Raw genomic sequence first — 14,540 nt, 5'->3', positions numbered from 1 at the left:
GAAAGGAAAAAGTAGAATATCGTGCAATAGAAAAACATGGTAGAGGAAGAATGAAATAAAACTAGGAAAATAACTAAACGTAGTAGAGCTATGTGACTTTCATGAATCAGCTTAAATATCAACTAGTGAGGACTTTAGTTTGAAGAGATTTTTTGCAAACGAGCCGTTCCGAAGTTTTTATTGCTTTATTTCCCCGGGGGAGCTCCCCCCTCCCTCCTGACTGAGGTCATGCACAATCATCCAGATATACTCAAGACGAAGCGCTTCTGTAAAAATTAAGGAGCTAAATACTTCGACGTTAACTAAAACTTTGAGCGTAGAGCTATGCATTCTAGTTTTCGTCATTTAACTCGAAGCTAAAAGTTCGTGATAGGAGAAAAGTTGTTTGTCTAAACACCCAAGAACTGAAGAGTTGCATGGAGATTGTGCAAAAAACGAAGATAGAGCATCTGCCTTCTCTCAAATAATATTTCCGTTATTTTATTATCTTTAAGCGACTGTTCATCATAACAGGTAATGCTTCTTTTTTTAATTGCAGTTTGCAATTTAATTAGATTGTGGTTCTTAAATTGTAATATGACAGTGAAACCTGGTCATAATTTGGTTTTCAGATAACATTATTTGTCAATTTGAGGCAGATATGATTGTTGGTTAAAACCGATAGTTACATAACATTTTTCTTTTAATTATAAAATTAAGCGGTTGTGAATTTTCTTGTTTTATTAATTTTGTCTAATTATTTTATAATTTACAAAAGACATATTTGAGGTTTCGATGATAAATAAACGGAACTCAATATTTGCGAGTTTGTAAGTAAATTTCTCTAATAACAGACACCTTTAACGCCTTGTCGTCTTGAGTAGTTTTTTTTTTCTTTTTTTTTACTTCTGTGGTCTTAGAGGTACTTATAATTTCAAACAATTCATAAAATGGGAGTAAAAAAAAAACACTCGTGTCCTGTGGTGGCGCAGTGGGTTTGACCTTAGCTTGGTAATACGGGACCCAGAGATCGAATCATGCTGCAGCAATGCACTACAGGGCCGACGCAGGGACCTTAGTAGTCAAGAAGCGTCGTTAATCTGACACAATACAACACAAAAAACACTCGTAAGTAACAAGGCGTAGGTAAAGAGGATTAAGTTGACTCACAAATCTTGATGAGTCGTGAGCGATAATATTGTGTCATTTTTTTTTTCAAATAAAATATTCAGTTGGATTGTTGCTAGATATTTCTTTTTGTATATGCACTTTACATAAACCTTTCTCGCCTTCAGATGTTTTATAGGATCTTGCCTGGGTAATCTGCCGTGGAGTGGGTATTGAAGTTATTTTTAATCAATAAAGTTTCTCTTATCCGCAAAGAAATTTTTAATGTAGCTTAAATTTCTACAAAATATCATTAACACGCTCTTAGAAAAGCTTATTGAAAAAAAAAAATTCTTGAAAGATAGAAAGAGATGTGACCGTTATTTCAGTGTTAAAACGAAGAGGGTACTACTTATCGTCAAATTTAGGGGGAAGTAGAAACCCCTTGCTAAGGTTTGCTTCTGGTTCTCTTAGGTATCATTCTAGGCTCTTTCATATATTTTTTTTTTAATTCTTTTTTTCTGTCATAACAGCAAAAATTATTAACATTAAAATATCAGTCTTTTTGACTCGTAATATTTTCCCTAGATTTGTAGAATTCTAAAAAACCAGCTGTTTATTAAAAACACAAAAGCGCCGCAACGAAACACTATTAGGAGCAGAAAGTCCTTAAGTACCCTGCAGAAATAAAAGACTAATTTATAAGGCTCTCGATAGTCTCTTACCGGACATGATATCAGTACACTTCAGCATACAATTTCAATTCTTTCAAAACCTCAAATGAGGTCAGTTTTTAGTAAAGCTCTAGTTTTTCAGAATTTTACAAATTTAGGGAAGTATTACGAGTCTGTTTTTTTAAGCCCATATTGCAGATATCTTGCATATACTTCGAAACAATAATGTTGTCTGTTGTCAATTTCATCTTCGCTCTTTACTTTCGCCAGGTCAGCTTCATTTCTTTAAATTAAATTTTGTTCGCTTTTAGGTTTCAAAAATATCCTCAATAAACCCATAGAGATTTTTTTTCAACGCAATGAAACTAAAGAAGTCCCGCGAGGTTTTGCTAAAAGTGGTGCGTTATACATAAATAGGTTTCACTCCGCATCCCTCTTACACTTTCCTGGAAAAAATCTGGAAATTTGTCAAACAAATAATCCAAGGTGTAAATTATTTTCGGTATCTTAGAGAAGTTGAAGAACAAAGAAAAAACTGTTGCTCATGAAATGCTGTCCCATATGAAACATACAGAGATTTTAGAATAACTGAAGAGCACTAAACGAATTTTAGGTGCGTAGTTAATATAATTTGAAATAGGGGTCGGCACCATTTCCGTGTTCTTCTTTTTTATATCGTTTTCTGTTCTGTTTCTTGAAGAAAATACAAAAAAAGAAAGCAGGTAACCGTTCTTTCAATACCGCTTCTGTTCCGTTTTTGCCGTTTCTGTTTTTCTAAACCCGTTTTTCTTCCTTTTCCGGGTTTTGGCGGCGAATGGCATCATAGCGGACTTCTATTGGATTTGCGGTACTCACGATCTAGCGAATAGTTCTGTCTTTATATTTTCTGAAGAAAAGATTAGCAACTGTAAAAATTAATCCTGCATTAAGGCTGTCTTATCATTAAAGCGTTTGAATCAGTCTAAATGGAATTACACCCAGACAAAGAGGCGTTTCTTGCAAATTATTGAGCTGGGAACAGAACTGAAAAAAAAAACGAAAGCTGCTCAGAATCCTATAAGTGTCTTCTAAATCCCGCGACCTTTCTGAAGCTATCTAAAACACACATAATCTTAGTTCATTCATCACAAGAGACATGAATGATCGATGGAACAGCTCCCTTATCAATTTTTGAGCTCCTAAAAATTAATCCTGCATTAAGGCTGTCTTATCATTAAAGCGTTTGAATCAGTCTAAATGGAATTGCGCCTAGACAAAGAGGCCTTTTCTTGCAAATTATTGAGCTGGGAACAGAACCGAAGAAAAATCGAAAGCTGCTCAGAATCCTGAAAGTGTCTTCAAAATCCCATGACCTTTCCGCAGCTATCTAGAACACACATAATCGTAGTTCATCCACCACAAAGGACATGAATGATCGATGGAACAGCTCCCTTACCACGATAGAAATGTATTTTGTCGAGAAAGAGCCACTGCACGACTCTTTCAATTCGACACTTCGTGAATCTAAAATCAGAGAGCTTGAACTTCCCAGCAATGAGCTCATCGTGGAATCTGTCATTGAGGTTCTTTGCCCGTTCAAACAGGCAATGAATTTTGCCTAGAATGATAGGGAGAATTTTGGACTGACTACTTCTACGCTTACCTGGAGTTAAGCGAAATTGCTTGAGGCAGCTCGCAGCACCTTCAACTTCAATACCTAATGAGAGTGCATTTAATTTTGTTAGGTTCTTTACACGAAAGCAGTGCTCACGAGTGACTGCAGTCACCTAAACTTCGAATGTTTTTAAGTGATAAATTTTAGTTTATGTGTTTTTTTTCTTCGTGTTTTTATATATTTGGGCATTTTTGCAAATTTGGTCATTTTTATTAATCTATATATACCAACACTGAACTCTCATAAACCTAAACAACCTGAAGAAAACGAAAAATCTGTTAAAACGGCCGCTTTTTTTTATAAACAGGCCTTTCCTATTTTTGGTTAAACTAGAGCCAAGAGCTCATATGCACTTACGACGAGGTCAGAACCTAAAATTAGACTCGGCACTAGAGTTATCGATTTTGCTGTTCTTTGCTTGATCGGATCCGGTTATGTCAATCACGTATCCAGAACTTGTGCTTATTCTTCCCATCAAGTTTCATCCTCCACTCTAAGCGTTTTCCAAGATTTCCGTTTCTCCCTCCGCCCCCAGATCCGATCCGAAAATGGAGCATCTGGGACATGAGATCTTTCTATATATCAAATTATATTAAGATCCGATCACCCATTCGTAAGATAAATATACCTCAATTTTCACGACTTACCCTCTCTCCAGCCCCCTCCCCCCAAACGGTCCAATTGGGGAAACGACTGTTATCAAGTCAACTTGTGCAGTTCTCTGACACACTTACCAATTTTCATTGTCCTAATACATCCAGAAGCACCAAACTCGCTAAAGCATTGGAAATCCCCCTCAACTCCCCCAGAGAGAGCGGATCCTGTCCGGTTATGTCAATCACGTACCTAGGACTTTTGCTTATTCTTCCCATCAAGTTTGATCCGGATCTCACCACTTTAAGTGTTTTCCAAGATTTCCGATTTCCCCCTTCCGATGTCACTGGGTCCGGTCGGGATTTAAGATAAGAGCTCTGAGATACGAGGTCCTTTTAAATATCAAATTTCATTAAGATCTGATCACCCGCTCGTAAGTTAAAAATACCTCATTTTTCTAATTTTTCCGAATTAACCGTCCCTCCACCCCCCTCATCCCAGGTGTTCGAATCGGAGAAGCGACAATTTCTAATTTAATCTGGTCCGGTCCCTGACAAGCCTGCTAACTTTCATCGTCCTAGCTTATCTGGAAGTGCCCGAACTAGCAAAAGGGGACCGACAGAAATTGCGATCGCTATATGGCACTGGGCCAACGGGCAAGTGCCCTAAAAACGGAAAAATAGAAACGATTTCTGTTTCTGCTCCGTTGTTTCTGTTTCTGTTTTAGCTTAAAAAAGAGACGGTGTTACCGTTAATTTGCAAGAGTTTATCTCAATACTATTGCAATTTCTTTGGTGTATTACTGCAAAAAAATTGGAGCTTCTCATAGGAAAGTTTGCTTTCGTAATTTTGCTTTTTGGGCTTCAGTATTTTAGGAGATACGAAACTATTTGGCAAAAAAAGTGTTTAAGACGAAAAACAAAGTGACCAAAAAAGTTCAGATTTGATAATTACAAGATACAACTTCAGGCGTTTATTCACGAGCTGGAAACTGAAGTCAAAAAAAATATAACCCTTTATCATCTTTGTGCTCTCAATTCAATTCAGATTTTTATGGTAAATGAAACCTTAAACAAAGTAATTGCATTTAACCAGAGACAAAGAAGAGAGAATTGCGAGCCCTCGTGGTAAAAGCATTTCCGCGGGGTTTCAGGTTCTTTTTTGAAATACCTATATATTTCTGTTCGTAATAATTTTTTACTATTGAGATTAATTGAACTTATATTTACCTTTCTGAATCAGCTTCAAACGGCAATTATTCTCGCTAGACAGTTCTCATTTCGTTTTCAAGGTGCGTTTTAAAACTTTCGGTTGCTCTGGGCTGTGTACTCTATACTAGGTCGCTAAAGGGGCTGAGGGGTGTAGCACCAAAAAGGAGGGATAACAATCCTCTTAATATCGATTTTCGACCATGTAGATTTGAATGATACCCTTTTCATATTTTCCAGCATTTCTAATCCAGAAATTACGCCAAGAAGCGCCATTTTTGGCGCCATATGGCACTTTATGATGGAGTTATCGATACGAATTTATGAAGGGCAAGTAGATATGATCAACAGTATTAGAATGAGCCACTAAACATCTTTTTAGGATGTTAGAGTGGTCTGCTACTTCTGATAGTCAGCCCATTTAAAACTTAACAGGGGGAGAAAATACAATAGGGATGATTGTAAAACTAAGGAATTAAAGGTTTAAACCATGGGGGTTATGACGGCACCCTTTTCATGCTTGTTAGACTTTCCACTTCAGACATATCATCAACAAGTGTCATTCTTGGTGCCATCTGTTTCTTCATGACGGCACTATCAGGAGGAGTTTATGATAAGCACGTAGAAATAAAATTTAGCTCTTAAATGAGACCTTAAGCAGTTTGTATGATGCTGCAGTAGCCTCCTAGTTCTGTTAGTCAGTAGACTTCATGAAAAATCTTAAGGCGATGGGAGGGAAAATACACAGGAAGGAGGACTATGAACCTCGGGCTTAGGACTTTCAATCATACAGACTGTGATAGTACGCTTTTCATTCTTTTAAGCCCTTTCGTTCCAGAAGTGACACGCAAAGTGAATTTATTGCGTGTTGTATTGGACTTTTTGATGGCATTAAGGAAGCGAATTTATAGAAAACACATTACAATAAAAATTTGCTTTCAAATGAGCTGTTATAACCAGCTCTCTATGATGTTCTAGTGCCCCGCTATCGGCAATGAAAAAATATGACAATGCTTTCCCTGCAAGATGCAAAAAAATGGCTTTTATTTCAATCCAACGCCATTTTTAAACGATTTCAGGGTCATATTTACTTCACAACCCTTTTTTTATATAATTTTTTCTTCTGGTCTTTCACAAATTTGCTAATCGTTTCTTAAAGACAACACGTATATGTCAAATACCTTATATTCTTATTTGTTTTTTAGGAAGAATCCTAAATTGCAATTCGTTTGCTCATCCTTGCTTCTTTTTCAGGTTGTAGATTCCGAAGAACATTTGAAAGTTGTTTGGTAAAAGTCTAAACTAACAATTGGCGGAAGTCACTTTAGTTACTAATTAAACCAGGGCTAGAAAAAGTCCTCACCGCTGGAAAAAAATGTCCAACCACAGTCGCTTATCAATTCATCTTCATATATAATATGAACAACAAACCCGTAAACGGTTAAAGACGTCCGTAAAAAAGAAAAAAAAAACACAATTATTTTCTAATGCGTTTATTTAATTCCTCTTAAAGAATAAAAGAAAGAGAAAGAATTAAACCAGACGATAGGAAATTTTGGCAGCCGCCCAAAGAATCAGTTACTTAACGCCACTGACCCTGTAATATCAGCTTCGCCTTTAAATTTCAGAAAAAAAGAAAACAAAACGCGTTAAATACTAAAATGCACTTAAAAAGAATTCCCTTGGTGGTACAGAGCTGTTTTTTCATCAAATAAAACTGAAATAAAATTACGGCTTAATTTGGAGGAAACGACAGAATTCAATTACGCTAAAATTTCGCTTTTTTGGGAAAGAAGAACAAACAGTGAAAATGACAAAAAGCTTGATAATATTTTTTTGTAAGTCTGGTAGTCAGCCAAATGGAGCTCAGCTCACCCAGCCCCACAAAGAGAAGAAAAAAAAGATCAACACAAACCAAAAAGGAAAAACGAAACACTTGTCTATATTTTCGATTTCTTCGATTTCTTGGTTCCTCCAAAATATGACATTATAGATCTAAAATTAAAATACACATTAAATCCATCATACTTGGTTGGAAGGATAAAAACTATATAAAACTATAAACTTCAAATAGCAGCGCTTACATCCACGTTAAAATGTAATATTTCATTTCTCTTATTTATTTAAAATCAAATTATTCTCAAGAGTGAATTAGGTACAAATATTTCTTCAGTTCTAAGAAACGAATTCCAGATTATATTGTCACTGTACTCGACAAGTGCCAAAGCTGTACATGTACTTATTTCATTTCAATGTTACTTGGTGTTTTTGTTACTTAAGAAATGTCCTCCGTATTTAACAGCAATTTCAACCGTGACTAAACGCTGAGGTTATCACCAATTTAACCTTTCCTTGTATTTTTCAGAATAATTCACTTTTGGACTATAAATCAGTGAATTAAAAGAAAAAGTATATTGTTGAAAGGGTCTGATCCATTGGATAGCTAACGGACCGATCGTAGTGATTTTTTATCCCGTAGATATCAACCGCCAAAATATATTATTATTATTATTATTAATTTATTACCCGTCAAAAACAATTCCACTACAAATATTATAAAATAACCCTAGTCCATGGGTGGTTGGCTCTTAAGACAATGGTACTGAATTTGGAGATTCTTCTATGGCCATGGAAGGGTTGGTGACCTTATATTCCCTAGAGATGTCGCCGTTGCTGTGCCACAAAGGGAGACACAGGAGAAACTTAGCATATCTGTAGAATGCGCTGCAAATGGATTTCTTTTCGGTAGCTGTGAATATTTTCCAGAAGGGAACCAGAGCAAGCAGATGGGGGGTAGTAAAAGCATTGTACAGCCGGGCAAGGAGAGGACGGTTGAAACGATACTTATTGGCAACAAGTAATCCGTAAGCCGCTCGTAGACGGGAACAGAGGTGGTTTGTCAGTGCTGAGCGTGTGTCCTTTAACATAGAAGAAATAGGAAGGCCAAGATACGTAAGGGACTCACAAGGCTTAATCAGAGTATCGCCAATTTTAACGGAGATGTTAATTGAAAGCTCATTTTTTGAACCATTGAAGAAAAGAAGTTCTGTTTTAGATTCGTTGAAGGAAAGTCCGATCTGCTTGTATGCCGCTGCAAGTGAGTCGTAATTTTGTTGAAATAAAGATATCGAACGAGAAACATGAAGAATGTCATCAGCGAAAGATTATCCCACGGAAAAAGCACGACGGCTTTATTACTTGTTGTGCTTCGATGATAGCGTTATTAAACAGTGATGGTGAAGTTTTGCCACCTTGACGTACGCTTTTCTTGACACTCAGCATTTCTTTAGAAGGAAAAGTGCCGGACGGAGAGGGGATCAGGAGGACAGCTGAGAGCTTGTTGTACATACTGTAAACGGAGGAAATGATGGAAGACGAAACACCTCGCTGAAGGGCTTTGATCAGGATATGGCCACGGATGCCAGAGTCGAAGGCTCTACTAACATCAAGCGCTCCAAAGACGAGAAGATCACCATTTTTATCTGCATCAATAAGAAGATTTGCAAGAACGCTGTGAACGTGTTCCCGTCCTGAGTGCTTCTTGAACCCGAACTGGTCGTCCGGAGTAGTGCATCGAAGTGCAATTTCATCAAAAATAAGGGATTCAAATAGCTTACAAAAAGTAGTTGAAACAGTGATCGGACGATATGAAGCGCACTGGTCGGCTGGTTTACCTTTTTTGAGAATAGGATGGACCAATCCAACACCAAAGCTGTCTGTAACGATGCCAGAAACGGAAATCATTTGAAATAGCAGAGAAAGGTGCTCTGGAAGAAGATTGCTGGCAAAGCTTAAATGGGTACCAGATATACCATCGATGCCCTTAGATTTCTTTTTTTTTTCAATAACAATTTTGAAACGCATCAAGGACGGAATGACCAGGACACCAACATCCTTAATTGCAAACTGAACCTCCTTATCGAGGGCCTGGCAAAAGGTGTTGTCTAGGTAGGAATTAGGGGCTGAAAATTGGTCCCTAAAGTAGTCGCACCAGTCTTTTTCTGGCATGCAGTGTGGGCCATTGGAAGATTTGTTCTTAGCTCGAAGACGCCATAAAGCAGGAGGTGAATTATCGACAATCTCGCTGCTACGGGCAATTTCGTTAGCCTTATACTGTGTGACGGCCTTGGAAAATTTACGTTTCGTGTAAATAAGAACAGCGTTGACTACTCCGGAGTGCGGCTTCCCACAATCTGCCCATGATTGTAGCCAGAATTTTGCTGAATCATATGCGGCCAGGAGATTAGGATTATTCCGCCAGTTACGCACTTCCGTGCCGTGGCGAATTTTGCGGACAGGAACTGCAGTTTTCTCAGCTGTATGGATAGCATGCGTTATCTCAGAACAGTAGATGTTTATTAGGATGGTTTTTTCCGAGTCTACTGTCATGTTCGGACAACAGAGAAGAGCGAAAGGAATTCGGATCTTCGACAGTATGTAGTCACATGAACTCTGGTAGGAATCGATGTTAGCAGCTTCCCAGTTGAGGCTGAACAACCATTTAGGTGGAGAATTTGTGGGTGAAGTTTGCGGCAAGGGCTTTATTTGAAAAGAATTACAAATCGGCATGTGGTCTGATATGGAGTAATCAAGAAGAACCGTAGTATTAGAGGTGGGTTTAATCATAGAAGAACAATAGAAATAGCCCAACTGAGACACGAAGCCAGATTGATGGATGTACGTAAAATCGCGATCATTTTCAACATAGGTGAGACTTGGACAAGCATGGAGTAAGATCTGAGATCTATTGTTTTCAGGGTTAGATAGTTCACAGTTGAAGTCACCAAACAGGAGACAACTTAGGCCTTCATCATCATATTTTGATACTAGCTTGGCAATAGATGTACATGTGAGACAGAACTTCCTCTCAGATATATCATTACGGTAGTTAGTAGGAAAATAAACTACAAATATGAACACATTCGAAACTTTAACCGCAAGGAAACTGTCAGACTTAGCAACTAGATTACCAAGTAGCTCTTTCCGTATCATCAGGGCCAGACCACCTGAAGGCCTACCGCGAGTGGACTTAGCATGGTGGAAAAACAGATTATGAGACGACATGAACTCCAACAGTTGACGACTATCGCTTGACAAGAAGTGTTCCTGGAGACCCACCACGTCAAACAGCAAGCAAAGTTCAGACAGTAGGTGATGTTTCGGTAGAACTTTCCCATTGATGTTCCATGATACAATTTTTAAGGTTTCTTCAGGCATTGGACTTCTTTAAAAGAGACTGAGCGACAGGACATTTAAAACTGTAACATGGGTGGTCGGAGGAGTTGCAAAGAGCACACTTAAGTGCCTTGGTACAAGGATTATCTTTGGTTGTGGAGTGGCCAGCCTCACCACACCTGGAACATTTTCGGGTACCTGAGCACGCAGACGCAAAATGACCATATGACTGGCAAGAGAAGCATTGGGGTGGCATCATAGTCTTTCGTACCCTATGATGGGCGGAAAGCGAATAGAAGACTCGAGGTCCTCTTTAGACTCAAAAAGAAGCTTAAACGAACGGGTGTTTCGGATTTGAGTTGCTTTCAAACAGTTGGAAATCAGGTCACATAGGCTATTTTCGTTCAGGTATTCAGGAACATAACGGATAATACCGAAAAAGGAGGGGCATTGGAGTTTAGGCTCGACTTCAGGATTATTCCCGGTTATGCGTGACATAATAGATTCGGCACCACTTTTATCCTTTGTGACTACTTTCCAGGCGTCTCTACTGGGACGAAGCTCGATTATATTCCCACTAGCTTCTCCACATACATGCTCCAGATAAGCTTTACGGGAGTCAGGCTTTTTAAGGTCTAAGGGGGATTTCTTGAGAATAACCGCATAGGAAGGCTTGGCCGGTAGAGTGACTAATTGATTCATGGATGTAGCAAGTTTCTCAGCTGCACGGGCTTTTTTCTCACTTTCAATAAAGTCCTTCAAATTATTGGAGATTTCTGTCACTTTTTGAGTAACAATAACACTCAATTCACCAGGCGTAGTTGGGACCTCCGTATGATCAAAAATTACGAATTTCGGTAATTTGATCCGGTTAGTCTCACATAACTGGATCAGTTTCAGAATATCTAACACATTATCGACAAGCTTTTGGCGAGCAACGTTGCGACTCGAAGTATTCGAATAGTGCCAAAGTGTATCCTTAGCTTTTAAAATCGTATCCTTGTCATAAAATCCCACTGCCTTTTCGCAAATTTCATCAATCTTATTTGCTTGGAGCGCTCGCGATAAATAATTTAGCAAAGCATTATGCACAAGTCTTTCTTTCTCACTCTACATTATGCTAATTTAGAAGTCCAGACACATTCAATAGGAAAAAATAACTGAAAAAAAACATATCTTGGTAACAGCTCTTGAATCACGAAGATTTTAATTTGTGTTGGAAAGGTACTAATAGTTTTAAGGTTCGATACATTTTATCTGTGATGGGGCTTATTTTTTTAAAGAACCTCAAACTAGGATGTACCACTGCCAAAAAAAGAATTCTGGGGAGGAGGGAGAAGGAGGATGTGCAATAAAAATCTGAAAATACTGACACAGGAACTGGAAATATGATTTAATAACTGCAACTATGCAGGAATTTGCAAGAGTCTCGAGTGAAACAATGCCACAATTACAAAAGGCGAAAGGCCCGAACTGCAGACCGTAGCGAGCCAGGAAAGGCAAAGAAAAATCCACGAAGTGGCCCATTTTGGATACTGCACTCGCACGTGAACGTAATTACGCACACTGGCACTTTTCATGTTGTAATTTGTCGCTCCATCCAATAAAGCTGTCAAATCCTCCATCCACTCAAGATCAAATCGTCCCTTCATAAAATCGATGAGCTTATTCGCAAACGCATCATGTATGTCTTTAAAAAAAAATCAGTTCTTTTAAGAATTGTTATGCCTTTTATTGCGGAAAAAGAAGAAGAAAACAGTAATTATTTCCAAAGCATCTAATATAACTGAAGCATAACTCAGACAATAATAAAAAGAGATAGGAGAGAAGAAAGATACAGAATGGAGAAAAAGAGAGAGGAATTATAGTTTAAATCACTTTTATATTGGCGCTTTTATATTAGGATATTAATTGAAAGCATACGTAATTTATTTTGGGGATTTGTTTGATGCCCCTAACCAGTCGTCAGGCATAGCAGTTTTTGAAGTGTTTCTATTGAGTTCTTAATAGGGTTCTAAAAGAAACTACACAGTTCCGCCAACTGCTTTTCTTGATGCAAAGGCTACTTAAATTATAATAACAATTCAGGTAAAACTATCGGCCAAATAAAATATTTTACAGATTCCCTGTAAATGATTATTATCAAATATTCCGCTACCATTAGCCCAAAGATAATCGCATTAAAAAATGACAAATTGCAGGTTAATATCAACACCAGTAACCTGCCACGTTTCCTCTTCTTGATTATATTTGTAAGATTGATCCGCATCGTTTCTGAATGGGTCATATAAACTTACTAAATATTAAGGATCCCACGAGGTGTCTTTACTTGGTTTCAGATTCCCTCATTAGATATTTTTTTGGGTAGGTCAAATAGGTGGGCCAAAATTATAGTTTCGAAGAACAGAATAGCAAAAATCGACTTAGATAACGATATTCCGTTACTTAAAAAGGACAGCATTGCTTCATTGCATTTTCATTCGAATGATTTCTCGATTTTCTACGACCCCTACTTTTAGAATATCAATATCAGTTTCTTGTCAGGAGCTTCAGGTTGGAGATCAAAAAATTCGTAGGGTCCAATCATATCGTTATTCAGGAGTTTTTCTTGATCCCCTTTTGTCATTTCACAATCATATTGAATATTTAAGATTAAAACTTGCTCAAAATATTGGGTCGGTGTATCGTGTGAAGAATATTTTTCTTTTTACCATTTTAAAAATAATTTACCACTCTCTAATTACTTCTTATTAGAATTACTGCTCAGTTATATATCTTAATACATTTTGGAAGCATATACTACAAAATAGGACAATAAGAATACTTGGAAATTTCTTACATCGACCTACAAAACTTGAAAATGTTTCGGAAACTAAAACATTATTCCTCTTCTTAAATTTGTTACGATTTAAATGATATACGAGTATTAAATGCTTCCATATGGAATTTTCAAATCCAAAATTCTAAAAATGATTTCTATGACAAATCTCTGTTAATTTCACTTCCTCGTTCAGATTGTCGGAGGTCTGGGATGTACCGAATTCCTTTCGCAAGTTCTGAAAGGTCAAGGTTTTCGATTAGGTACCCTTCATTGCAAACAATTATAGGCTGAATGATAAAATTCTGTTTGATCCATCCCAAAAATCTCAGCTAAATTTAAAAAAGCAAATATTAAAGATTGTTTGCTAAAATTTTGATTATTCACCATTGATGATGGAAAATTAAATTATTTGATCTTCTTATTTGCGTGTTTTGTTTTTGTGTCCCTGCGCCTGGGATGGCCTCCCACAACCCCTGCCCGATATTTATTTATTTACTTATCCTTGTTACTTCTCTTTTATGAGTTTTTTTCTATTTTGTTTGTCTTTTGCCGTGTTAAATTTTGGAATCATTATTATGATGAGATTGTTGATGTTTTTTCTATGTTTTTGCACTGTCCCAGCCTTACGAGCTCTGCTCTCTGTTGGGGCATGATATTGTTTTTGTATTTTTTTAAGTTGAGTAAAGAAAAAGTTGAAAAGTTGAATCCAAAAAAAAAAAAAAAAAACAGCATATCTTTTTACAGTACCCTAGAACGTATTTTGTCTCTTTTTAGGGTAATAGCATCTTCAGAAGAGCCGAAGAAATTTTATTCTAAGGAGTTCCATGAAAGATTCAGATTCTCCTTTAGAATTCGAGCTACACAATCCTACCTTCAACTTGAAACAAATAAAACAAAGAAAAATTGCTTATCTACGTATTTAGCTTATGGGCTTAGAAATAAAAAAAAAAAATTGAAAAAATCTGGACGCCAACCTTGATACAGTTAAATGTAAACATATTGTATTTTATGTTTGGTTTCACTAACCAGCATCACTCTTTTTCTATTTTCTTTAGTCTTCTTTTTTTTCCATCTTTCATTTTTCGTATATTCTATGAGACTTATTACCTTCATTTGTTTTCCTTGCTATCATTACTGTCAACTCTGTAAACATTGCAATTATTACTATTTATATTAAATTCAAAATCGGCCACCCAAAGAATTTTTTAAGACTTTTTTCAACATCTTGGGACTTGACTTTCTCTTTTTTGTCTCTTTCTTTATCTTTAGGGATTGTAAAGAACTAATTAGAATAAAAACAATCCCTTACTTAATTTCTTTTTTTTTTT

At 37.0% G+C, this 14,540-nt stretch overlaps 1 protein-coding gene across 2 annotated transcripts in view; it reads right to left on the bottom strand.

Annotated features, from left to right (window-relative positions):
• Positions 1–6,693: 6,693 nt before the first annotated feature.
• LOC136032664 (CCR4-NOT transcription complex subunit 4-like) overlaps positions 6,694–14,540 on the bottom strand; it is a 55,890-nt gene continuing 48,043 nt past the window's right edge. For both annotated transcript variants that reach the window (XM_065712952.1, XM_065712951.1), the window contains one exon: positions 6,694–7,211. In XM_065712952.1, coding sequence (XP_065569024.1) covers positions 7,204–7,211 — 8 coding nt within the window. In that variant the 3' untranslated portion in view covers positions 6,694–7,203. The remainder of the gene's footprint in view (positions 7,212–14,540) is intronic.

This window comes from Artemia franciscana, chromosome 11, assembly GCF_032884065.1.
Source record: "Artemia franciscana chromosome 11, ASM3288406v1, whole genome shotgun sequence".
Classification (NCBI taxonomy): Eukaryota; Metazoa; Arthropoda; class Branchiopoda; order Anostraca; family Artemiidae; genus Artemia; species Artemia franciscana.
This window is presented reverse-complemented; position numbering and strand designations above follow the sequence as displayed.